At 35.6% G+C, this 26,626-nt stretch overlaps 1 protein-coding gene across 5 annotated transcripts in view; it reads right to left on the bottom strand.

The window, feature by feature from the left end:
• NT5C2 (5'-nucleotidase, cytosolic II) overlaps positions 1–26,626 on the bottom strand; it is a 151,286-nt gene that overhangs the window by 41,467 nt on the left and 83,193 nt on the right. For 4 of the 5 annotated variants that reach the window (XM_070043913.1, XM_060286581.1, XM_070043912.1 and 1 more), the window contains one exon: positions 3,495–3,568. In XM_070043913.1, the coding sequence (XP_069900014.1) occupies positions 3,495–3,568 (74 nt within the window). Of the gene's footprint in view, positions 1–3,494; positions 3,569–15,324; positions 15,585–26,626 lie in introns of those variants that run through there. The other variant, XM_070043915.1, reaches the window with a different exon arrangement.

Genomic DNA, 26,626 nt, shown 5'->3' with positions numbered 1-26,626 from the left:
GGATCTTGGATTGGAATAAAGGACTTTAGTGTAAAAACTGAATAAAGTCTGTAGTTCAATTAACAGTACGGTACTAATGTTAATTTCTTAGTTTTTATAATTGTACTACAGTCAACCATGGTCAAGTAAGATGTTACCATTAGGAGAGACTAAAGGCAAACTCTTATTTTTGCAGCTCTTCCATAGGTCTAAAAATATTTGAAAATAAAAAGTTTAAAAAGTTAGGGGTAAAAAAAGAATGAACTGCCTACGGACAGACACACATGAATAAATCACAAAAAAAATTATGCTAAGCAAAAGAAGCCAGAAACAAGAGTACATTAGAATATGATTCCATTTACATGAAATTCTGGAAAGGTAAAATTAATCTGTAGTGACAAAAAGCCCTGAGGTAAAGAGTGGGGCCGGAGAGAGAAGTAACTTCAAAAAGGCAATGAGGGAACTTTCTGGAGTGATGGAAAAATTCTATATCTTGATTGTGGCAGTGGTTACACAGGTGAATACATTTTATCAAACTCAATCTATATACTTAAAATGCATGTATTTTATTGTATGTAACTTATTCCTCAATATAGTTTATTAAAATTTTAAAAATAAGTTCATATTTGAAAGTATTTAACTTGACTTATTAGTGTACATTTTATATTGGGTAAACTAAAATACTATGATTGATTCTTAAACTGATATATTAAAACTTATACACCCAAATTGTTCATTCAATAAATATTTACTGGGCAACTACTATATGTCAGGCTTTAGGCAACACAAAGGATATAAATGTGAAAAAGAAAGCCCTTACCCTTGAGGAATTCACAGGCCAAAGGGGAGGCATGCAAGTGAACAAAAGCTGCAAGTGACATACAAATTGCTCTGGGGAATGATATAGCAAGGTGTCAGCACTGCACAGAGAAGGCAATGTCTCAGAAAAGTCTTCAGAAAGAATACAGCCCCTTTCCATGAATTCACCCTGTGAGGCTATTACAGTTATTTCAGGGATATTTATCGAAGCTTTCAAAAAACACTTCTTTTAGTCTTGTCTCTCTACTTCATGGCACATTTTTCTGATGAAAAGTCCTTAGCACTTCAAGGGTGCAGTTTGTTTGTTAAAATTACCAAAAGTTATTCACAGACAAATTTAATGAATACCATTCTGGAAAACATGTGACAGGTATGAAGTCAATAAACTTGTTTTCCTACATGCTTTATGAAGTGAAGGCAATACCACAGGGTAGTACCAATGTTTTTCATCCAACATAGAACTGTTGGAAGAATATATAGTCTCTCAAGGGGGCTACTTTAAAGAGCTTTGCCCTTTTGAGTGCTTAAGTCTCGGTTTGTTTGGGGGGGGTGCTTATTACTTTGAAATTATACCTCACTATAAACTGTCAATATTCAAAATAATAATTTAAATTTATTATATACATATATATCATATACGTAAACACAATGCTTAATTAAGTTTGAATCGTAGTTCAGCTATATCACAGCTAAATGTTTTTAGACAAAGTCCTTAAAAAATTAGCATCTGCTGTAAAATGAAGACAATAATAGTAGTATCTACCTCATAGGATTTTGTAAATATTAAATAAGTGATGTGAATGAGATAATCTAAGTATTAAATGAAATAACCTATGTAAAACACTTAGAACAGGGCTTGGCATATAATAAGCACTTAATAAATGTTAATAATTATTGTTACATATAAGCAAGGTATATTAGTGTCTAGACTAAGAGTAAGCATTAAAATATAAAGTGGGATTACAAAAACAAAAAAAAAGCATATAAAAAGAAGAAACCGTAAGGTAGCTTTAAAGTTTAGAAACTAAGATTCAGTGACTTTTTTGTTAAACAAGAGAATTCTTTTTTAAATTATTCTATGGGAATATACATTTATCTTAATGTTCAGTAACAAAATGTGCCAGGCACATTACAGGTTTCCAATAAATACTTATTGAATTGAACTACTTCAATACAGTGAGACTGTCTTAATAACCAAGAAAAAAAGTTTGTCACGTTTCAGCCCCATTAACTTCTACTTCTGCTTTAGTTAATGTCCCTTTCAGCTGCCAAACTACCTTGCCATTCTTTTCCCTGGAAAGTAGAATTCTAGAAAGGAGAAAGAATGCAAGATTTTCTCCCAATTTGGACAGCAAGATCTACATTGAGAAAGTATAGCGCTTCAAACTGCTTTCTGACAAGTATACCTAAAAGTGTCTGTGTCCAATTAGGAAAATTTAAAAGAATCTAACTGCTGCAAAAACAGCTTTAAGGCAATAGAATACCAAATAAATAACAAAGAATACAGAGGGAAGAAAGAGAAATTCAAATCAAGTCAGTGTATATTTTCAATATAGAACTTGTTTAGTAAAATATCATACCCACATATATGTGGCAAGTACCTATAAACTACATGTGTTCATTTTTGTACATTTATATTATTCACTTATATTTATAGCCTAAATTGAACATCAAATTGAGATTTGTTTAATTTGAGATGATATAAACCTTCTAATAATGTTATATAAAGTTTCTGAACATAAGTGAATTAATACATCTTAATTTTTTGTGTACTTAAAGACAGTATTTTTTAGAGAAAATTTCTGAAAGATTCTTTTCTGAGTGTCACAGTTGTATACATGTGCGTGTACATACATATATGCACATGTGCTCAACTCAGTTCTTCATCCCTACTTTTCTTTTTAGTTTTTTTTTTTTTAACTGAAGTACAGTTAGTTGATTTACAATGTTGTGTTAGTTTCAGGTGTACAGCAAAGTGATTCAGTTATATATATATATATTCTTTTTCAGATTCTTTTCCATTATAGGTTACTACAAGATACTGAATATAGAATATAGTTCCCTGTGCTATACAGTTGATCCTTGTTCATCCCTACTCCTTCTTAAATTAAATGACATTTTTGTCAGACTGCAAATATTTTAATAAAAAACAGATGCTGCACCTATTGGCTAATATACTGAGTATTTCAAATATATCTCAGAGATATGAAGGGAAAAACAGCAGAGTGCTGGTGTTTAAGGTCTATTTGATAATGAACAAAGTAATAGCTCTAGTTTTTAAAAAGTCTTTACATAGTATATGTGCAATCACTTCAATAGAAAATCAACACATTTTTCATTTGTCTTAAGAAAATATTAAAAATTTTAACTGATAAACGTTTACCGGTGGTAGAGAGATACAAAATTCCATCCCTGAAGAACAACTTAATAGAGTAAAAGCCAAAAGTGCCCAAATATACACAGTAATGTATAATTTCATCATATCATTTCTTACCAGGGTCTCTAAAATAATTTAGCACTTGTTCTACCTATCTCTACCATCTAGATCTCAAGGACATCTGGTAATTTCAATATTCACAAATCTCAGTGAAAAAGATTGAGCTAAATATATGACTACATCAACAAGTGTTTATTGAATGGCCTACTGTGTTATATCCAAAGTAGTAGTTCTTAAGCAATCAGAAAGTGCTACTTACCAGCAAGTGTATAATCCATATCAAAACCAAAACACTTTATTTTTTCCATGGCTAAACTTCGGTTCACAAACACCCTAAAGAAAGGAGCAAAAAATGATATCTCAATTAACACTGAAACAACAACAAAAATTAAGTTCAATGGAATTATTTGTCTATCTTTCTAGAATGCATTTAAATACCAATATTAAGATTCATAATATAAATTATTCAAGTCCTCCTTATACCATAAGTGACATCAGATATTATACAAAAATACGTAAATTTCCTTATTGTGTCTTGATTTTAATGATGTCATGTACTCAAGTTTTCAGAGAATCAGCTCTCCTTTTCTAAGTCAGACCCCATAAAATAAGCTTATTTCTGAGATTTTATAATTCATTCACTCATTCATTTAGTTTATTTAATAAACAGAGGTTCATTTAAAGCCTACCATATGCCAGACACTAAAGACACAAATATAAACAGATTCATGTGACAAATACTTACTGAATGCCTACTATATGCCAGATACTGTGATATGGAAGAGAACAAAAGAGTACCTGCCCTCATGGAACTTATATTTTAACTTACAATCTCTATCCTTGAGGAATTCAGCATAGCAGGAGAGAGACTTAAAAGCAAATAATTATAGCAATTCAATAAATGCTATAAAATAACATGCAGGAGAGAAAACAAGTTGTTTAGAGACCAGATGAGATGTCTGAGCTGATTTTAACAATTAGTAGAAGTTTTCCAGTAGGACAAAGCAAGAAGGGCATTCCAGACGGAATGACAAAGGAAAGACAGGGTTTGTAATGAACCAAAAAACATTTACTGAGGCTGGAGCTGGGTTTTCTTTGGTTTTACTTTTGTTTGTTTTTGCAAACGGAAGTTTTCCAGAGGAGAAGGGAAAGAGGCAACAAAGGTTATGAAGGTAAAAAAAGGATAGCAAGGGTCAAATTAATGAAGACTTTGTATGTCACATTAGAGAGTTTGGACTTTATCCTGCAGGCAAGAACAAATTAGCAGATTTTGATGAAATGAAATAATCAGATTCAAATTTCAGAAAGATCGCTATGAAGACACAGAGAAAACTAAACATATAATAGTATGGTGGATCATCACCATGATGGTGCTTTGTGGCAAGTTTTAATCATCTCTGAAAATAAGGATACCTCCTCCATCTGATCCCAAAGTATGGTGGGCAAAATTACTGAATGGTTTATCCTCTTATTACCAAACCTCTTCTTTGCCTTCATTTCATAAGTAGCTATGAGAAATGAGAATGCTACAAATCACCCAGGAAACTTGGTAGAAATAAAGATACCTGGGCTGGGCTTCCTGCATTAACAATATAGGTCAGTAGTCTCCAAAGAGGAGTGACTGCACCTGGGGATACAGAAAACTCCACTGGGATACAGAAGAAAATATTACAGCTTCTACTCAAATTTATCTCATCATTTTAAAATGTCTAATTTGTGTATGTTTTCTACTACATACAAGTAAGAATAGTAGTATAGGTAATTTGTAAATAAGCACACACAGGGATGAATGCTCCATATTTTAACTGTGAAATACTCAAGAGTTTGGAAACCACTAATCTAGATAATGACTTTTTAAAAAAACTTCATCAACTCAAATATTACTGTTTTAAACTTTATTAGAAAACTTTTCCTCTCATCTCAGAATGTATGTACCAATTTTATTTTATTATTTTTTTTAACTTTTTATTTTATATTTGAGTATAGGCAATTGACGATGTTGTGATAGTTTCAGATGCACAGCAAAGGGACTCAGCCATATATATGCATGTATCCATTCTCCCCCATACTGCCCTCCCATCCAGGCTGCCACATAACACTGAGCAGAGTTCCCTGGTATGCACTAATTTTAAATGCAGACAAATAATCAAATATTTGCTTAAAAATATTTTAATAGGGCTTCCCTGGTGGCGCAGTGGTTGAGAATCTGCCTGCTAATGCAGGGGACACGGGTTCGAGCCCTGGTCTGGGAGGATCCCACATGCCACGGAGCTACTAGGCCCGTGAGCCACAACTACTGAGCCTGCGCGCCTGGAGCCTGTACTCCGCAACAAGAGAGGCCGTGATAGTGAGAGGCCCCTGCACCGCGATGAAGAGTAGCCCCCGCTTGCTGCAACTAGAGAAAGCCCTCGCACAGAAACGAAGACCCAACACTGCATAAATAAATAAATAAATAAATAAATAAATAAACAAACTCCTACCCCCAACAACAAAAAATTTATTTTAATAGGGGACTTAAAAATCAATAGGTCCTTGAATTCAGAAATGTTATCTTCTAAAAAATATGAAAATCATTACTTACCTCATAGTGCGCTATGCACACTAGATTAGCTTTATAAAACTCTTAGTTCCTGAGAGAGCTGTTATATAAAACATCTACACTTTCTTTCCCTAAGAAAACCTGGTATTCTGTAAAATCAACATTTACTTTGATTAGGTTAATAATGGACGGGAGGGGAAGAGTAGGGAATAGCTGAAAGATACAGGGAACTAGAGGATAAATGACACCTACCCAAATCTTTAAAAAAAAAAAACAAAACCCAAACTCCAACTATATCACCATGACCCTTCTACCACTTCATCAAACTTCACTCTATTTCTACTGATTGGAGCATCTACTTTATTATCACCTTTTTCCAGTTATATAAATCCTTATGAAGGCACAAGAGAGGGAAAAGACACCGAGTAATGGTTTTAACTCTGGAAACACACTGAAGCTCAGGCTTTTCAAACACACTCTCAATTCAGGCTAGCGGGCCAACGGGATCAAATCCTTGATCAGAGCCCAAACAGCTGACATGCCTAAAATATTCTATGGGAATTCAGGCAGGAACAGACTGGGAAGATTTTTCTTTCCAGGAGAGATATATGTGGAGCCACATAATAAAAGAAACAGTTTTGATCCTGATAGAAGAATGATGCAAGCTGGTTTTAGGCACAGCTAAAATCACAGAAAAAAAAAGATACTTTGCTCGTATCACTCAATCACTGATAAAGGTAGAAAGAAACTATCAACAGACCCAGTTAGATAGTTTACCTGTTTCTTTCTCATCCAGAAGAGAGGTTAAGCCTGTATTCCTTTTCATATTTTTTAAGGATATAGAGATCATAATGTACCTTAGGTATTATCCAGAGAAACTCTGGGAATGATATATATCAGGAATAAGAAAATCTGTTTTTTCTGTGAAAATAATCGTTGCTAAATATCCATCAAATCACACTCTTTCCTTGTTGACTAACTGGTCACTTGATTCAATCAACACATTTGTTGAATGCTTATTACAAAGCAAGTACCATTTTATGACATATATCCTAGAAGCTGTCCTTTAGGGAGTAGCTAAAACTATCAAAGACTTTCTAGGTGTCTAAAATTAGAAAATAACACATTTTTCTATGAAACCAAATATCCTTTATCTTTTCATTTTCATTTAAAATAAGTACCCTCACCCACAGAAGCAACTCCTGAATTTAAAAAAGAAACAATCACTCCTGTTTCCCCATCTAATTTATTCCTATTATGAAACAGAAAGAAAAACCTCACATATATTCTCATCTCTCCTTTTCTTTCCCTAATTTACGCTACAACATGGGAGATGGGGCCAACAGGGAATTAAATCTAATTCGTACATGAATATCTAAAGTGCATAAGCAAAGCTATGATGACAAAATGGAACAGCTGCATTATAGAGAACTGTAGTAATATATATGCTACGATTTACAAAGATAATAAACATGCAAATGCTGAAAGTATGCACTGACTTCAGCAGAGAGGCAGCCTTGAGCCAGAAATACCACGTCTCCAGAACATAGTCTTAAAGAGAAACTGATCTCTTGGCCTCAAACTCATAACTATTCTTTAGTATTATAATAAAAGAAAGTGTTAGGTACTATATCAATTAAAAGACTGGCTCACTGTTCCACCACACATTTAAAATGAAAATATCCTATCTGCTTGGGGAATCCAAAACTTTCTATTGGTCCCGGGACCCTGACTGTATCTTTGTCAATGCCAGTCAACTTGTGTCACTTTTCTAAATTATTAACCAGTGGAACATACTCCACCTCTATCTTCAAGAGCCTGAATATATTTGTGAAACTTTCCGAAGCTTGCTTTAAATAAAGCACAAAGTTGCCACCCTAGAAAGCATGACTGAACTAAGCATCCAACCTTAAAATGCAATTATCAGCCAGAAATTCCTACATACTAAGTCATTTGCAAGATATAGATTTGAGCATTAAAACAAGAGACACAATCTTTAGGAGACAGACCCAGAAACACTATAAAACCAGGCACAGACTTCAACACAAAGACAAATGTAACCGTTTTTACTATCATATAACACTGCAGTAAGGCATAAAACTTGAAGAAATGCTATCCAAATAAATATAGATATTAATCAAAAGAAACAGGACTATCAATATAATGTGCTTTAAGAACAGGGATCTAGTATTCTTACACTTAATGAACATGCAATTTACTAAATTTGGAATTTTGTAAATAGCAAACTCTTAATGGTTTTGAGATTTAACTCATAATTCAAAGCAGTATTACCTCATCTGTCACTGGTTGCCGTTCTGCAAAGTGTGCAACTATCAGAGTCAACTAGTTCTTGAAGTCACATAACAAAATTCTTCTTCAAGACCCTAGTATAATTTTTTGTGTGTGACTTTAACCTTACTTCAAAAAGACTGTTTTAGTCTGAACCAGGCCCCCTCAACAGCATGTATCTTCTGTGACAGTGTTGGAGAAAACACCTCTGTGTCTAATTTAACTTGTCATTGGATATCACTGTTGCTCCACACAAATCCATTTGGAATAGAATTTCTTTGGCACTGGTGAACTTTATCCCTAGCTCCTCCCCCTGCCTAAGAATCACAAGTTCCTGGCCAAAGGCCCAATAACAGTTACTGCAACAATAAATGAGAATAAGGATACAAGTAAAAAATCTTCCTAGGCATGTTTTGGTTATGGGTTTGTGTAATTATATTACTCAAAGTTTGTTGCAATCAAAGAAAAGAAAAAGTTACAATGCTTTCTGGAGACTGCCAAATTTAGATTACCAACCAAATGGTGTGTGTGTGTGTGTGTGTGTGTGTGTGTGTGCGTGTCTGTGTGTGTGAATTAACAGAAAAATGCTATAATGTGAATTTTTGTTTAGTATCTTTTCTCCCCAACTAATTTCTATTTCTGCTATGGCACTCTCATTTTCCCCTCAAGCTTAAAATCTAGTTAACATCTTTTGATTCTTTCCTCTCCCTCAAATCCATATCATCTCACTTGCCTTCATTTAAATTTCCAAATGTCTCTAATCCAGATCTTCCATTCAACTTAAACTGCTAACAATTTGTCCAGGTCCTCATTAACTCTCCAGCAATCATCTCCCAATTGCTGTGCCTGCACACTAATGCCAAATTAATTGCTTTGAAGTAGCGCTACTCAAAGTGTGGTCCACAGACTAATGCTGGTTTGTGAAGTGCTGTTAGTAATTCAAGAAATTGCAAGTATTTAGAAACTTTTATAGCAATTCGACAAAAAACTTTTGTTTGTTGAACACAGTAACAAAAAATGTATACTTACATTTTATGTTTTCATTTTTCTAGTAATTCATTTTTATTATAAGTGTATCAATTTGAAACAGAATAGAATTAAAAAAAAAAAAAAACTGGTCCTCTAACATACATGAGAAGCACTGTCCTAATGCCCAGCTCTATAATCACCTACTCAATAACCTTTAGACATTCCTCACTACCTACCACCAGACTAATATATTACAAATTTTTGTATCTTCAAGGAGTTCAAAGCCTTGGAAAGATGGCGATCTTTCCAAAATCAGTTTTATCTCATGTTGCTCTACATCATGCACCATTTGCTCTAACAATCAAAATGAACTACTTGTTATTTCCTAAAAGTGCCCTGAGGTTTTGTTTATACTGTTCCCCATACCTGAAATGACCTTCTCAGTTATCTCTATCTTATTTTTCAAGACCCAGCAATTTCAAGTGATTTCTTTAAGAAATTATTCTGGCCATGCCAGAGAACTATGTAACAGTGATGCCTCTGGGTCTCAGATTACATTTTAGTTAATGAAAGAGATTTCACCAACAACTAAAATTCTATAAAGTTGTGATCCGTGTGAGCAGTATGAATACTCAAAATCATTTATTTCTATATTTTATCATATACATAAAGTATGTGTTTAATTCTCTTATTCTTTACTGGATTATAAACTTTGAGGCCAGGATTTATTGCCTTCCCAAAAACTAGCATAGGGCCTGGTAAAGACCGGACACAGTATTTAATAGAACTAAAAATTAAATTTAAACTAAACCCTTAATAGCAATTAGTGGTTGCCAGAGGCTGTTGGGGAGAGGGAATGGGGAGTTTCCCTTGGGGGAATAATAAAAAATGTTCTAAAATAAGAGAGTGCTGTTGGCTGCACAACTCTTGTGAATATACTAAAACCACTGAATTCTACTCTTTAAAGGGTGAACTGAATGGTATGTGAACCATTATATCTCAATAAAGCTGTTCTTTAAAAAAACATAATGGCAAGACCTCATTCTGCCTTTATGTCTCCATTCTTCAGTAAAAGAATGGCAGTGATTAAAAAAAAAAAAAAAAGAAAAAGAAAAAGAAAAAGGGGGCTTCCCTGGTGGCGCAGTGGTTGAGAATCTGCCTGCCAATGCAGGGGATCCGGGTTCGAGCCCTGGTCTGGGAGGATCCCACATGCCGCGGAGCAACTAGGCCCGTGAGCCACAACTACTGAGCCTGCCCGTCTGGAGCTTGTGCTCCGCAACAAGAGAGGCTGCGACAGTGAGAGGCCCGCACACCGCGATGAAGAGTGGCCCCCGCTCGCCGCAACTAGAGAAAGCCCACACACAGAAACGAAGACCCGACACAGCCAAAAATAAATAAATAAATTTAAAAAGAAAGATAAAAACTTTCTAATTTATGAAATGGATTCTTAAAAATTCAAAGTTTAAATACCATGGATATACAGACACAACAAGAAATTTTAGACATTATAAAAACAAAAGTCATTTAAGCATAAGTTTTTGTCTTCATAAATTTGCAGCCAATAACTTCTTACTAATTTGTCTGAATATTTTCTCTGAGGATCATCCTCGGGGGGATACATTTTGTTTATCAGATTATATCATGAGAATAGTACCCTGTACTTTCAAAGTCTGAACAAGCATATTATCATTTCTAAAATAATATGTGAATTAATTATAATATTAATTTTTCTCAAATACTCAATATAAATAAGTTCCAGTGAAAAGAAGAGAATGTGGAGGCATGCACAGAACAAAATTAAAGATGATTAAAATTTAAGATGCCATCAATTGTAAAACTCACCCATATTATATGTCACTAGCAAAGGGCAAGGGGGGTAGGTGGGAGGGATGCCCAAGAAAAGTCAGCCTCATAAAGCTAGGATTATCAAAGGGCAATACCCATAATACAAGGAAAAAGGAGAAATAAACCTGCAACAAAGAAAAAGCATATAAGGACATTTGTACATCTCAGCCTTGACAGTGAGTCCAAGGAAGGGGAAAATCCTCCCCCTGAGAATTTGAACAATTAAGTCAGGTAGGTTTGTGGTCTGAATTTACACTACTAGGGTAGTTAACACTGCCCCTAAGTGACTGAGAGAAATAAAATCTTTTCTAGAAGAAATCAACTTAATTCTAGGTGGTATATTGCTAGATGTAGCCCAAATTCAGAGATGTCTAAATGTGAAAAAAAAAATGTGTATCTTAAAAGCGATAAAAGACTAAGAGTAGTGATCATGCTATCTTTCCCCCAAAGACTTCAAAGCATACTTTAAGGAGATTCTCTTTAAGAAATAGACATTAAAATTCCCTTCACCTTCAATCTCAAATGAAGAAACTGCAGTAATGAGAGCAGAATGGTGGGGAATAAAAAAGAGGACTAACAAATGAAGAATACATAAATTAAGGGAGAAACCAGAAACAATGTCAGTACTTCTGAAAATAGATTTACTGTTCTAAAATCTCAGTTGAATTAAAAACAGGTTTTTCCAATCTTTTTTTTCCTATTTCCCCCTAAATTCTTTTTTACTTTTTCTCCCCAATTTTTAAAAATAAAAACCAGTGTATAGAAGATAATTTATAAAATGCAGCAAAATATTAAGGTTGAATTCTGTGGGATAAAAATTAGAGAAGAAAATATGTTTATCCATGTTATCATTAGGTCAAATTAACAAGTGTACTGACTGTACCTATAATGGAAAAGAGAGGTCAAAATCTAGAATTTAAAATAAAAGCAAATGCCAAAACTGATTCTGGCCTCTCATTTAAAGGACAATAACTCTAGTAATAAAAGGCTTTCTAACAGCTTTAGAAGACTAGAGTTCAATCATGACACTGAAAGGAGAATGCATTTTTCCTTGCATTACACATCCTAGGGCACCTGTATCTTCCCAAATATATTCCCCTGAATATACATAAACAATAACTGTTTTATTTACAGAATTCTAAATAAACAAGTTGAGGTATATACTTTATTGAGGTATAATTTACTTAAAGTGAAATTCACCCATCTTAAGTGCGAAGTTTGGTGAGTTTTGGCAATTGTATACACTCATGTAACAACTACCCCAATCAACCCAAAATATTCCCTCATGTCCTTCTGCAATACCCGTCCCAACCCATGGCCCCAGACTACCGCTGATCTATGCTTTCTGTCACTAGAGCTTTCAGATAAATGGAATCAAACACCATGTAGTCTGTGTCTGGTCATTTTTCTTAGCACAATACTTCTGAGGCTCATTCATGTTGTTAGATGTATCAAAAATTAGCTCTGACTTCCCTGGTGGCACAGTGGTTGGGAGTCCACCTGCCAATGCAGGGGGCACGGGTTCGAGCCCTGGTCCAGGGGGATCCCGCATGCCACAGAGCAGCTCGGCCCATGCGCACCACAGCTGCTGAGCCTGCGCTCTGGAGCCCACGGGCCACAACTGTTAAGCCCGTGAGCCATGAATGCTGCGGCCCGCGTGCCTGGAGCCCGTGCTCTACAACAAGAGAAGCCACTACAATGAGAGGCTCACACACTGCAGCAAAAAGTGGCCCCCGCTCTCCCCAACTGCAGAGAGCCCGTGCGCAGCAGCAAAGACCCAAGACAGACAGACAGACAGACATAAATAAATAAATTTGTTTTTAAAAAAATTTGTTCTTTTATTCCTGAGTAGTATTCCATTGCATGGATATACCACAATTTGTTTACCCATTCAGTTAATGCATATTTTGAGCTGTTCCCAGTTTTTGGCTATTGTAAATAATAATGCTATGAACACTCACGTACAAATCTGTGGGTATACGCTTTCATTTCTCTTGGAGTAAATACCTAGAAGTGGACTCATTAGTTCATTAGTAAGTATATGTTTAACTTTAAAAGACATTGCCAAAATGTTTTTTTATTTTGCATTCTCATGCAAAATGCGTGAGAATTCCAGTTGCTCCACGTGTCAGTGTTTTTAATTTTAGTCATTCTAGTGGGTCTGCAGTGATATATCACTGTAGTTTTAATCTGTATTTCCCTAATGACTAATAATGTAGAGCATCTTTTCAAGTGCTAATTGGCCATGTCTTTTTGTGTGAAGAACCATTTATAAACCGGTTTGTCTCATTATCGTGTTATAAGAATTCTTCATATATTTTGGATAAAGTAAGTCCTCTATCAGATACATATGTACTGAGAATATTTTCTCCCAGTCTATGGCTTGCCCTTTCATTTTCCTAACGTTGTCTTTCAAAAAGCAGAGGGTTTTAAAAAATTTTTGATGAAGCTCAATTTATCAATTTTGTCTTCCACGTTTTAATTTTTTTACGTATTTTTTCTGAGAAGTCTTTACCTAATTCACAAACATTTTCACCTACACTTTACTTTTAACTTTTATATTTAAGTCTATGATCCTTTTTGTGGTATTTTTTATATACGGTTGAGGCAAAGGTTGAGGTTCATTTTTTTCTATATGAACGTTTAGTTGTTTCAGCACATCTGTTACAAAGACTAACCTTTTGCCATTGAATTACCATAGCCTCATTACCGAAAATCAATTGACTATATATGTGTGGGTCTACAAATTCCCTATTAGGTTTCATGATCTATATATATCTATCCTTACACTAATACCACACTATCTTGATTACCACAGGTTTACATAAGGCTCAAGTATAATTTTTGATGATTTAACTCTATTAACAATCCTTTCTCATTACTATTAGGGAAATATTTTATAGATATCAAAATATCACACATACCAAAATTCTGAATATATGAATTCTTTTCATCCCAAAGTAGAAGATTTATCCATTTATTTCTAAAGGTAGCAAAGGAAAATAAAAGCTAACCCATTTCATATATATGATCCATGCATTTCAAATGCACTTGTTCATTACCTATTCAGGCAGTATAAGAACTGCCCCATGGGCCCCTAGAAATAAATCTTAAAAGAATATCTCAGGCCTTATGGTGTCCTCTGACTTATACAGAGCCCTTTCTAAATAACCAATTCTAGCATATGTTTTACCATAGGGGAGAAAGTAGTACTAATTTTGATTGCATCTAGAAATATAGTTCTTCTTAAATCTATAAACCAGCTTTATAAACAACCACTGGTACAAGCCTGACAAATATTACCAGCATCCATGATAATACTTATCATAAAAATTGTTTAACAAAAACTGCAAATTTGTAGCCAGTGCTGGAAGGAAAGAAAACATACAAACCTGAAGAGGCAGTCCTCTCATAATTTTCACATTTAAAGAAACCTTAAAATTCTAGTGATGTCATGAGAGGTCTAAAAATAATACAGAATTATTTATACCCATGGCTGTTCTCTTTACCCAATAATGAGGTTTTAAAATAGCAGTAAAATGGGCCAATTTTATTCTGCTCATAATCAATACATGATTAGATTAAAATAAATTCTAAACACGAGGCTATGAAACTATTTCAAAATTTCTATTAGAAAAAAAATTAAGAGCTTCAAGAAAATAAAAATTTAAATTGCACTGTATTCTTAAAGACTTATTTTTGAGGGAATCTATGTCCTATGTGATCAAAGGGAATGTCTCTCTAAAATTAACCAGGTCTAGTTATGCTTGAAGGCTAGAAATGAGAGAATTAACAGTATGCAGCTATTAACTGACATGTCACCTATTATAGTGGTCACAAAAAGAATATCAATAATAATTCAGACTCTGAAACATAAGAGAAAATAATATAAAGACAACAATAAAACCTAACACAGAACTATTTTATATTGCAAAATAAAGAGGAATAGGGGATTCCACTTGAAATTATTTTTTGTCTACACTGCCCAGAAAGAAAACAAAATCACTGGCTGCTTTTCAATCTTTCACACCACTTTCTGAAGGTACAAATTATTTTAAAATGCATTTGAATTTTTAAACTTCATGCATTTCTATGTAAAATTCTTTGGTAAGATACTACTGCTTGCTTCCAATCTTCAAAAACACTTTCTACTGAAAAACAAAATGAGTTTACCACAGGGTAAACAGGGTGCTTGTATCTCACTAAATTTCTATTAAGATCATCCATCCTCAATGCAGTCTTTCAAAATAGCAACAGTAACTTTACAGTAGATTACATGTGAAACACTAACAATGTAAACTTTCAGCTGAATTTCTTTCAATCTCTCACCCCCCCATCTCCACTCTCAGACTGGTAGCACTGCTTATTAATCTCCCAATTCACTCAGATGACTAGAACATCTCTTCACTGAGAAAAATGAGGAGAAAAGAATAATAAACTCACTTACCCTTCCTTAGACATTCTCAAAGATCTACTTCCTCTGGAAGAGAATACAGGATCAACAAACAAGCTTCACTGATCTCTAGAGAACTGTAGCTCATTTGTTAAAGCACAGAGAACTCAGGCCCTGAGAGGCCCAACAAATTTGGGCATGATGCCGAACCCTAACCAGGCAATATCTCAGAGACCAATATCCTCAGCTTTAAATACTTGAAAACCAAAGAATAATAGGAAAAAATTGGAGAGCAGGAAAAATAACTAATGGTCTGAACTGTGTAAGACTGGCCAGTTTAGGAAGGAGACAATCCAAATGGTAAGTTCCCGTAAGAGACAGGAATCGTTACTGGCAAACACACAGAAAAAGCAAATTTACCCCCTAATGAGGCCCGCCAACAGTACGCAAACAATGTGAGTTTCACAGAACGGAGCAGCCCTAGTCAGTCCAAATCATTTAGTTTACTCTGGGAGAAAAAAACAAACAAACAAACAAAAAACCAACATAATACTATGTTTTAATTATCAGTTTAGTTATTTCCTCCCCTTAGAAAATGAACAATGTTAACTACAAGAGAAGGAAGTATTTATGTGCCGATCATATTACAGGAGGAACCTAAAGTATTTCCACACTGTGGTCTTTTTTTCTGATCATTAACTGCTTTTAAGGAAAACATCTGTGTTCACATATATTTTACCCAAACGTCTGAAAATTTCAGCCCATGTGAAAAGAAATTTACAGATCTTTGGCATGTGGGGGATATACCCAGAACATTCTAAAAGTTAATTCCAAATCTTAGAGCAAGCTGAAGCTCGAAAGAAAAACATCTGCAACATTCCTGCCTCCTGACCAATATAATGCATAGGGATTATGCAACATGGGAAGAAATAAACAAGTGTGTGCTAACGTCTAAGAACACTGATATGGCAAATAAATCCATCTATTGATGATTCAAATTAAAAATAAAATATATATACCTTAAAGAAATACTAGTTGAATTTAAATTTTAACTTTAAAAAACTTTATCTTTAAATAGTATCTAAATATCTTACCATAAAGGTTTCTATTAGTTACTAAAATGTTTAAATAGTCACCAAGTAACTAAAAGCACTACTAAATACTCTAAATTCAAACTAAAATTATTTTCAGTGTATTTAGAAAAACAGTATGGTGTAATGGAAACAGAACGAGCACCAGAGCAACTAGGTTTGAATTCAGCTTTCTGGCTGAATAAGTTAATTAACCTAAGCCTGAGATTTTTCATCTATAGAAGACAGATAACATCTGGTAGGGTTGTTGTCTGTCATTGGTAAGCACTCAAAGAACTATTGTAACTTGGGGGGTTGGGGTACAGGGAAAGCAACTCGACTGTCAAGCATTATCTCACCAAAATATCCCTTGAGAAATACATTTTAAAAATCCAATTCTCAAATTATACATGAATAAGAACTTTCACTATCCTCAAACCAAATTCCACAAATACAAGAATACAAACTGAATATGGAAAAATGATCTAATCCCTGAGAGTGCCAAATTCCCATGGCTTCCCTGTATTTCCAGCTTGTGGCATCACAGCTCAGTGTGGTGGAAATAAATGTAATTACTATTTTAAGATTTTACTACTTGTAAAGAGAAAGGAAAACAAAAATCTCACTTGAACGGAGGGTATGCACACTTATATGAGCTTCCTGTGCAAAAGAGACTGCACTGCCTAGCTATTTCAAACTCATATATTTAAGAAATATTTACTAAATATCTACGTGCCAGTGCCTGGTACCAGTAATACAGAAACAAACATGACAGTCCTTGATTTTAAGGAGTTCCAAGTCTAATGGAGGAGACCCACTCAAAATCTGTGAAAAAGTCGTGTGTAACTGTAGTATCAGAGATATGCACAACAGAGAGGTGCATCTATATTCTCCTCAGTCTTAACTGAAAGACAGGATGCCCAACTTGTTGCTGTTAAACTGACACTGTGCTAAGCACTTTATATATTTATTATCTCATTTAATCTTCAAATAACTCTATGAGGTAGAAATTATTCCAATTTCATAGATGACAAAACAAAGTTCACAGCAGTTAAATACTGTGATTCTAAAGAAATTAAACAAAATAATCCAAAATGTTAACCCAAGGCCCAGGTTCCTAACCACCACACTAAAAAGATTAGCAGGTGTTAATCAGACTAAGAGGAAAAGAGGGGTGGAGATCATTCCAACAGAAGAGAAACTATGAACGAAAAGCAGAGTGACACAGACATTATGATGTGTGGAAAAAACCTAGATTCAATTCAGAGTTGATGGAATACAGAGTTTGAGGAAGGGAGCTGCTCAAGATGAAAGTGCAAAGGAAAGGATTAGTCCTCACAGGGCCTTCAATGCTATATTAATGGGCTTAGAATTTATCCCATAGCATGCTGGATGTGATGCCACTAAAAGTCTTAAGCAGAGTGATAAACAGGATTAACAAAACAGATCTGAAGAGGACAAGGCTAAAGGCAGGGAGACCTAATGGGGGATACTTTTGTAAACCACAACAGTGATGACCAGAGCCTGTACTAGCACCATCAGGAATGAAAAGAACAGGCCAGAATCTAGAAAGATTAGGAGGCTGTATTAAAGTGCACACGTGTGCATGTGTGTTTAAATGTATTGAAAGGGGACTAGCAGAATGATCTCCAAACTACTGACAGTGTTCATCTGTGACAAAGAGGTGAAAGGGTAAATGAAGGGGAATGTTCATATTTTACTCTACATATTTCTGTATTTCTGAATATTGCACAGTAAGAATTTATTTGTGTATTACCTAAATAATTTCAAACACTTTAAAAAAAATAAATAAGAGATTAAAATTTGGGATTGATGATTGTATTACTCTCCATTTCTTGGATCTATGGTAGTTACATTCAGAGATGGTTTGTCTTCCTAACGGGAAGAGTAACAATTACAATTCTCTTTTAAAAAGCTTTGAAAAGGAAGTGGTTGGAAATAGAGCCAGGAAACTTCAGGTGTTTTTGATTCTTAAACCAAGTTATTAAGATTTAAATGTTTAATATATAACTGGAAATACAAAAAGTAACAGAGCATATTTGAAAAAAGATTCCAAAATGAAATTCTGAAGAAACTAAAAAATAATAAAAACTAAAATTAAAAATGTGATGAATACAAAAAATCTACAAACAATAAATGCTGGAGAGGGTGTGGAGAAAAGGGAACCCTCTTGCACTGTTGGTGGGAATGTAAATTGATACAGCCACTATGGAGAACAGTATGGAGGTTCCTTAAAAAGTTAAAAATAGAACTACCATATGACCCAGCAACCCCACTACTGGGCATATACCCTGAGAAAACCATAATTCAAAAAGAGTCAGGTAGGGCTTCCCTGGTGGCGCAGTGGTTGAGAGTCCGCCTGCCGATTCAGAGGACACGGGTTCGTGCCCTGGTCTGGGAAGATCCCACATGCCGCGGAGCGGCTGGGCCCGTGAGCCATGGCCGCTGAGCCTGCGCGTCCGGAGCCTGTGCTCCGCAACGGGAGAGGCCACAACAGTGAGAGGCCCGTGTACCCTGGTCCGGGAAGATCCCACATGCTGCGGAACAACTAAGCCCATGCACCGCAACTACTGAGCCTGTGCACCTAGAGCCTGTGCTCCCAACAAGACAAGCCACCACAATGAGAAGCCAGCACACTGCAACGAAGAGTAACCCCCACTTGGCAGCAACCAGAGAAAGCCCGCGCACAGCAACGAAGACCCAATGCAGCCAAAAATAAAAATAAATTAAATAAATTTTAAAAATAAAAATTAAAAAAAATAAAATAAAACAGGTAGCTAGTGGGAAGCAGCCGCATAGCACAGAGAGATCAGCTCGGTGCGTTGTGACCACCTAGAGGGGTGGGATAGGGAGGGTGGGAGGGAGGGAGGGAGACGCAAGAGGGAGGGGATATGGGGATACATGTATACGTATAGCTGATTCACTTTGTTATACAGCAGAAACTGACACACCACTGTAAAGCAATTATACTCCAATGAAGATGTTAAAAAAAACTGTGATGAACAGATTCAGGTCAGACCCAACCAAAAAGAGAATTAGTGAACTGGAAGGTAGGTCAGGAAAAACCTTCCAGAATGTAACATGGAGAGAAAAAAGGATGGAAAATACAAAAGAAAGGATATGAGAAGAGAGGAACACAGTGCCAAAGTCTAACATATGCTTATTAGAGTTCAGTAGGAGAGGAGAAAGAGAATAGAGCAAGTACAAAAATGAAAAGATAATGGCTGAGAATTTATAAACCACTTAAACACAAGCATAGAATCAAAAACTCCAATGACTCCCAAGCATAATAAATAAAAAGAAATCCAAAGTTTATTACCTACCAATTTTGGGAGGAATATTAGTGAGAGTGACATTTCTGATAGGCCTTTTGCATATTTTTGACTTTTGAGAGCATGTTACTATTATATATAATAATATAGTTGACCCTTGAAAAAGGAGGGTGTTGGGGCACCAAACCCCAGAGTCGAAAATCCACATATAACTCTGCAGTCAGCCCTCTATTTCCTTGGTTCTGCAAACTAGGAATAGAGAGGGACCTCAAATGAGGGATAGAAAAGAACTTCCTCACATGGAAACAACCTAAATGCCCATCAACAGCTGAATGGATAAAGAAGATGTAGTATGTATATACAATGGAATATTACTCAGCTATAAAAAGGTATGAAATTGGGTCATTTGTAGAGATGTGGATGGACCTAGAGACGGTCATACATTGTGAAGTAAGTCAGAAAGAGAAAAATATCATATATTAATGCATATATGTGGAACCTGAAAAAATTGGTATAGACGATCTTATTTACAAAGCAGAAACAGAGAACAAACATATGGATACCAAGGGGGGAGAGGGGGTGGGATGAACTGGGAGATTGGGATTGACATATATACCCTACTGATACTATGTATAAAATAGATAACTAATGAGAACCTACTGTATAGCACAGGGAACTCTACTCAGCACTCTGGTGACCTAAATGGGAAGGAAATCCAAAAAAGGGGGGATATGTGTATATGTATAGCTGACTCACTTTGCTGTACAGTAGAAACTAACACAACATTGTAACGCAACTATACTCCAATAAAAATATTAAAAAGTAAAGAACAGAACTTCCTCAACCTGATAAAGGGCAGCTATGAAAACCCTGCAGCTACCATCAAACTTAATCATTAAAGACTGCAACCTTGGGACTTCCCTGGTGGCACAGTGGTTAAGAATCCACCTGCCAATGCAGGGGACACAGGTTCAATCCCTGGTTCGGGAAGATCCCACATGCCGCGGAGCAACTAAGCCCATGCACCTCAACTACTGAGCCTGAGCTCTAGAGTCCGTGAGCCACAACTACTGAGCCCACGTGCCAGAACTACTGAGCCTGTGCTCTAGAGGCCATGAGCCACAACTACTGAGCCTGCGTGTTGCAACTAATGAAGCCCGCAGGCCTACAGCCCGTGCTCCACAACAAGAGAAGGCACCACAATGAGAAGCCCGTGCACTGCAATGAAGAGTAGCCCCCGCTCGCTGCAATTAGATAAAGGCCACGTGCAGCAACAAAGACACAACGCAGCCAAAAAAAAAAAAAAAAAAAAAAAGACTGCAACCTTTCTTCCCAAGATGAGGCAAAAGAAAAGGATGTCCACTCTCATGAGTTTTATTTAGCACGGTACTGGACATTCTAGTCAAGGCAATCAGGCAAGAAAAGGGGTTTCCAAACTAGAGAAGAAGAAGTAAAACTATCCTTATTTGCAGATGACATGATCTTATATATAGAAATCCCTAAAGAATACACACACACACACACACACACACACACACACTTAGAGCTAATAAATCTGGCAAAGTTGCAGGATATAAGATCAATATGCAAAAACCAGTTGTATTTCCATAAACTAGCAATGTACAATCCAAAAATAAAATTAAGAAAACAATTCCATTTACTATAGCACCAAAAATCATAGACTAATTAGAAATGAACTGAACAAAAGTAGTGTTAAGACTTATATACTGATAACTACAAAAACTGTTGAAAGTGATTAAAGAAGGTCTAAACAAATGTAAAGACATCCCATGTACATCAATCGGAACACTTGATATTGTTGAGATGATGATACTCCTCAAACTGATATAGAGTCAATGCACTCCCTATCGAAATCCCAGTTGGCTTTTTCACAGAAATTGACAAGCTGATCCTAAAATTCTTATGTACATAGAAGGTCCCCAGAATAGTCAAAACAATTTTGAAAAGGAAGGAAAAACTAACTGTAGGACTTACATCACAATTTCAAAACTTAATACAAAACTGTAGCAATTAAGACTGTGTAGTACTGACATGAGGACAAACAGACCAATGGAATACAGTGGGGAGGCCAGAAAGAAACATATATCTCTGGCTAACTGATTTCTGACAAGAGTACCAGATAATTTAATATGGAAACAATACTCTTTCAGCAGAGCTAAGATAACTGGATATTCACGTGCAAAAGAATGAATTTAAACCCCTATCTTGCACCATATACAAAAATTAACTCAAAATGTATCCAAAACCTAAATATAAAACATAAAACTATAAAACTCTTAAAGGAAAATATAGGTGTAAATCTTTGTGACCGTAGGTTAAGCAATGATTTCTTAAACATGATGACAAAAGCACAAGCAACAAAAACCATAGATAAATTGGACTTCATCAGTATTAAAAAACATTTGTCCTTCAAATGACATAACCAAGAAGGTGAAAAGACAACCCACAGAATGGGAGAAAATGTCTGAAAATCATATACCAGACAAAGGTTTAGTATCTAGAAAACATGAAGAACTTATACAACTCAATAATAAAAAAATAATCAATTAAGAAATGGGCAAAGGATCTGAAGAGATATTTCTCGAAAGAAGATATACAAATGGCCAATAAGAGCATAAAAAGATGCTCAACATCATTAATCATAAGGGAAATGCACATCAAAATCACAATGAGATACCACCACACACACACTAGGATGGCTATAGTAATTTTTAAAACCCACTAACAATAACAAGTGTTATTTTGAAGGGTGTAGAGAAATTGGAGGCCACAAACATTGCTGAAGGGAATGAAACAGATGCATTTGCACTGGAAAACAGTTTGATAATGTTTCAGTAAGTTAAAGTTACCATATGACCCAGCAAATTCTACTGCTAGATATATAATCCCCAACACTGAAAACATGTCCACACAAAATGTATACACAAATGTTTGAAGGAGCACTACTCATACCAGTCAAAATGTGGAAACAATCCAAATATTAAGCAACAGATGAAAAGATAAACAAAATGTGGTATATTCAGACAATGTAATATTATTCAGCCATTAAAGGAATTAAGTATTGGCTCATGCTACAATACGGATGAACCCTGAAAACATTAAGTGAAAGAGATAGAAAGAAAAAAAGCCACATATTTTATGATACAATTTATATGAAATGTCCAGAATAGACAATTCCATAGAGACAGAAAGTAGATCAGTGGCTGTCAGGGATTGAGGAGAGAAGGGAATGGGGAGTAACTAATAATGAGTGTGGGGTTTCTTTCTGGAGTGAAGAAAATGTTCTGGAATTAGATAGTGGTGATGGTTACATAACTCTCGATATACTAAACCCCACTGAATTGTATATTCAATAGTGTTCCTTTTTCCGAGTTATATTTCATTGTGTGGATGTACTGCATTTTATTTACGCATTCATCCACTAAAGGATATTTGGGTTGTCCCTTGTTTGAGGCAATTATAGACTGATATACTATAAACATTATTCATGTACAGTTTTTTGTGTGAGCATAAAGTTTTCCTTTACCTAGGGCAAGTATCTAGGAGTAAGATCTCTGGGTCATTGGCTAAGGGTCTCTAACTTTACAAGAAATTACCAAACTGTTTGGCAGAGTAGCTGCAGCAATGTATCAGAGCTCCAATTGCTCCACATCCTTGACAGCACTTGCTATCTCCAGTATTTTTTATTTCAGCCACTGTAATAGGCATATACAATGTGGTTTTAATTTGTATTCCCTAATGGCTAGTGATGTTACAAATATGCGTGTATGCCATCCATATATCCTCTGTAAGTGACATGTCAGTCTTTTGCCCATTTCTTCATTGGGTTGTTTTCATATTATTGAATTTTAAAAGTTCTTCATTTATTCTGAATACAAGTTCTTTATCAGATATGTGATTTACAAATATTTTCTCAGTCTGTAGCTAAAAACTGAAAAAAGCCCAAAGGTCCATTAACAGAAAATGAATCAACAAACTGTGGTATAATGATACAATGGAATGCCAGATAGTAATAAAAAGAACAAATTACTGATATACACAAAAACATGGATGAATCTCTCAGACATTACACTGAATAAAAGAAGCCATATCCAAAAGAATCCTTGAGGGAGTTCCCTGGTGGCCGAGTGGTTAGGATTAGGGGCCGTCACTGCCATGGCCCAGGTTCAATCCCTGGTCAGGGAACTGAGATCCCTCAGGCTGCCTGGTGCAGCAAAGCAAAACACACACACACACACACACACACACACACACACACACACACACACACACACACACACACACACACACACACACACACACACACACACACACACACACACACTCCTTGAAGGTGAAATACACTATCTAAATATGATTAACATTTCCTCAGCCTGAGTATCTTACTGCAGGATTTCATTAAATCAAAGATCTGCTATCATTTATTCTTTCTCTTCCTTGATGCCACCACCACCGCTACTTCCTGCTTCATTTTACTCTTAGGTATACTGCTTTGGGAAGAAGCACAGAGGGAACGGTAGCAGAGAAACAAATTGAGCATGTTTTAGGATCCAGCATCTTCTTTTGAACAATAAAGTTTAGAGAATTTGTATTCCATAAGTAGTATCACTGATCATTATAAAGCGTACTTGTATCTAGAACAGACAAAACCTATGATGTAAGAAAAGGTATGTCACTGAGAGAATTTTTTAAATTCAACTTTTTACGTTGAGATAATTGTAGATTCACATGCAGTAGTAAGAAATAATACAGAGAGATTCCCTACACTCTTCACCCAGTTTCCCCTCAGTGGGAACATCTTGCATAAACATAGTACAATATCACAATATCACAACCAGGAAACTGACCTTGACACAATCCACCAACCAGATTTCACCAGTTTTACATGCACTCATTTGTGTGTGTGTAGACTCATGTAATCACCACTCGAGTCAAGATACAAAACAGTTCCATCACGAGGATTCCTTGTACAACTTTTTATAGCTACACCCACCTCCCACCACCCAAGCCAATCCCTAACCCCTGGCAACCACTACTCTTTTCCCAATCTCCATAATTTTGTCATTTCAGGAATGTTAGAGACACAGAATCATACAGTAAGTAACCTTTTGAGATTTGCCTTACTAACTCAGCATAGTTTACCTGACCTGTATTAAAGTTGTGTGTATCAATAGTTAATTCGTTTTTATTGCTGAAGAGTATTCCATCGATCAAATGTTTTGGGTCAAAATAAATAAAAATTTTAAATCTTACCAATTCCTGAATCCCCATTTGTCATTCCTTAGGAATATGAAACTCTAACCAAAGCATTAGAATGATACACTAACAAAAAAATTTAGTACAGTTCTGATACTCTAGCTCACTTTTTAAAACATTCTTTTTTAAAAAAATTTATTTATTTTATTTATTTATTTTTGGCTGCGCTTGGTCTTCATTGCTGCGCACGGGCTTTCTCTAGTTGTGGCGAGTGGGGGCTACTCTTCGCTGCGGTGTGTGGGCTTCTCATTACCGTGGCTTCTCTTGTTGTGGAGCACGGGCTCTCGGCACATGGGCTTCAGTAGTTGTGGCACGCGGACTCTAGAGCGCAGGCTCAGCAGCTGTGGCACATGGGCTTAGCTGCTCCGCAGCCTGTGGGATCTTCCCGGACCAAGGCTTGAACCCGTGTCCCCTGCATTGGCAGGCGGATTCTTAACCACTGTGCCACCAGGGAAGCCCCTCACTCTTATTCTGACAAGATGTATGTACATTATTTAAGGATGGCTCCTTGGCATTCCTGAGGACCTGTATTTCCATGTGATTTTCAATTTATAATATGGCTACTGAAATGTTAACAATTTATCCATTTGAATATTTGAAACCATACTGAAATGGCAGGTTAATTCGGCTTGATTGATGACACAACTAAAAAGCTGAATGACATTCATGTGATATCGATAAGTGGTTGACAAAAAAATTAAAATTTATCAACCTGTAATCTTTGCATAAAACCTGATACCTACTTTTAATTTGAGGTTAAAAAAAAAAAACATTTCTACTTCTACTAATGTGCCAAGCTATAGGTACTAAAAAATAATTTTATATAGGCATGCAAATTCCTTTTTATTACTTAAACATATATAATAAACTTATTTTGATTGGAGAATTATTATTCAACAGATTTAAATAAATACTGGTATGAAGGCCAAAATTTCAATTTAAAAAAATAATTTCAGATAAATATATAAAGAACTTTAAAGACAAAGTAACTGCAGTGTCTTTCAAAATAAGGCAAGGGAGGGTGGGATGAATTGGGAGATTGGGATTGACATATATACACTACTATGTATAAAATAGATAACTAATGAGAACCTACTGTATAGCACAGGGAACTCTGTGGTGACCTAAATGGGAAGGAAATCCGAAAAAGAGGCGATATACGTATACATATAGCTGATTCACTTTGTTGCTGTACAGTAGAAACTAACACAACATTGTAAAGCAACTATACTCCAATAAAAATTAATTTAAAAAAATTAAAATAAAAAAATAAGGCAAAAGACTGGATAACCAAAAATTCACAAGCCCAATTACTTACCAAATTTCAGTTCAACATGATAAAAACCACTGATAAATTCATAAGCTGTGTTCATAAAGAAAGAGCAAATTCACTTACAAAAATTCTTTCGTACTGTAATCATCGAAACTTTAAAAGGATAAAACCAAATACCTGACTTCAGCATCCTGGACACTGTCAACAGGGAGAGCAAACGAAAATTCTAATTGTTCCATTCCTGGATATGGTAGATACAAACTGTGATCTGTACTCATCACTCAGATTTTAAACAGGATACTATTTAAGAGGTAAGTGTCTAACCTGCCTCCTTCAAGCGACGGTAACATATGAGCAGCTCAGCCTGTCTCTGACCATACACCAAAATATATTCCAAAGAAGGGTTTGGCCTGATGATTAGCTCCAGCCTAGAAGACTCAACA

The sequence above is a fragment of the Globicephala melas genome, chromosome 16 (assembly GCF_963455315.2).
Source record: "Globicephala melas chromosome 16, mGloMel1.2, whole genome shotgun sequence".
Classification (NCBI taxonomy): Eukaryota; Metazoa; Chordata; class Mammalia; order Artiodactyla; family Delphinidae; genus Globicephala; species Globicephala melas.
The sequence above is the reverse complement of the archived record's forward strand: the minus strand, read 5'-3'. Positions and strand labels throughout refer to the sequence as shown.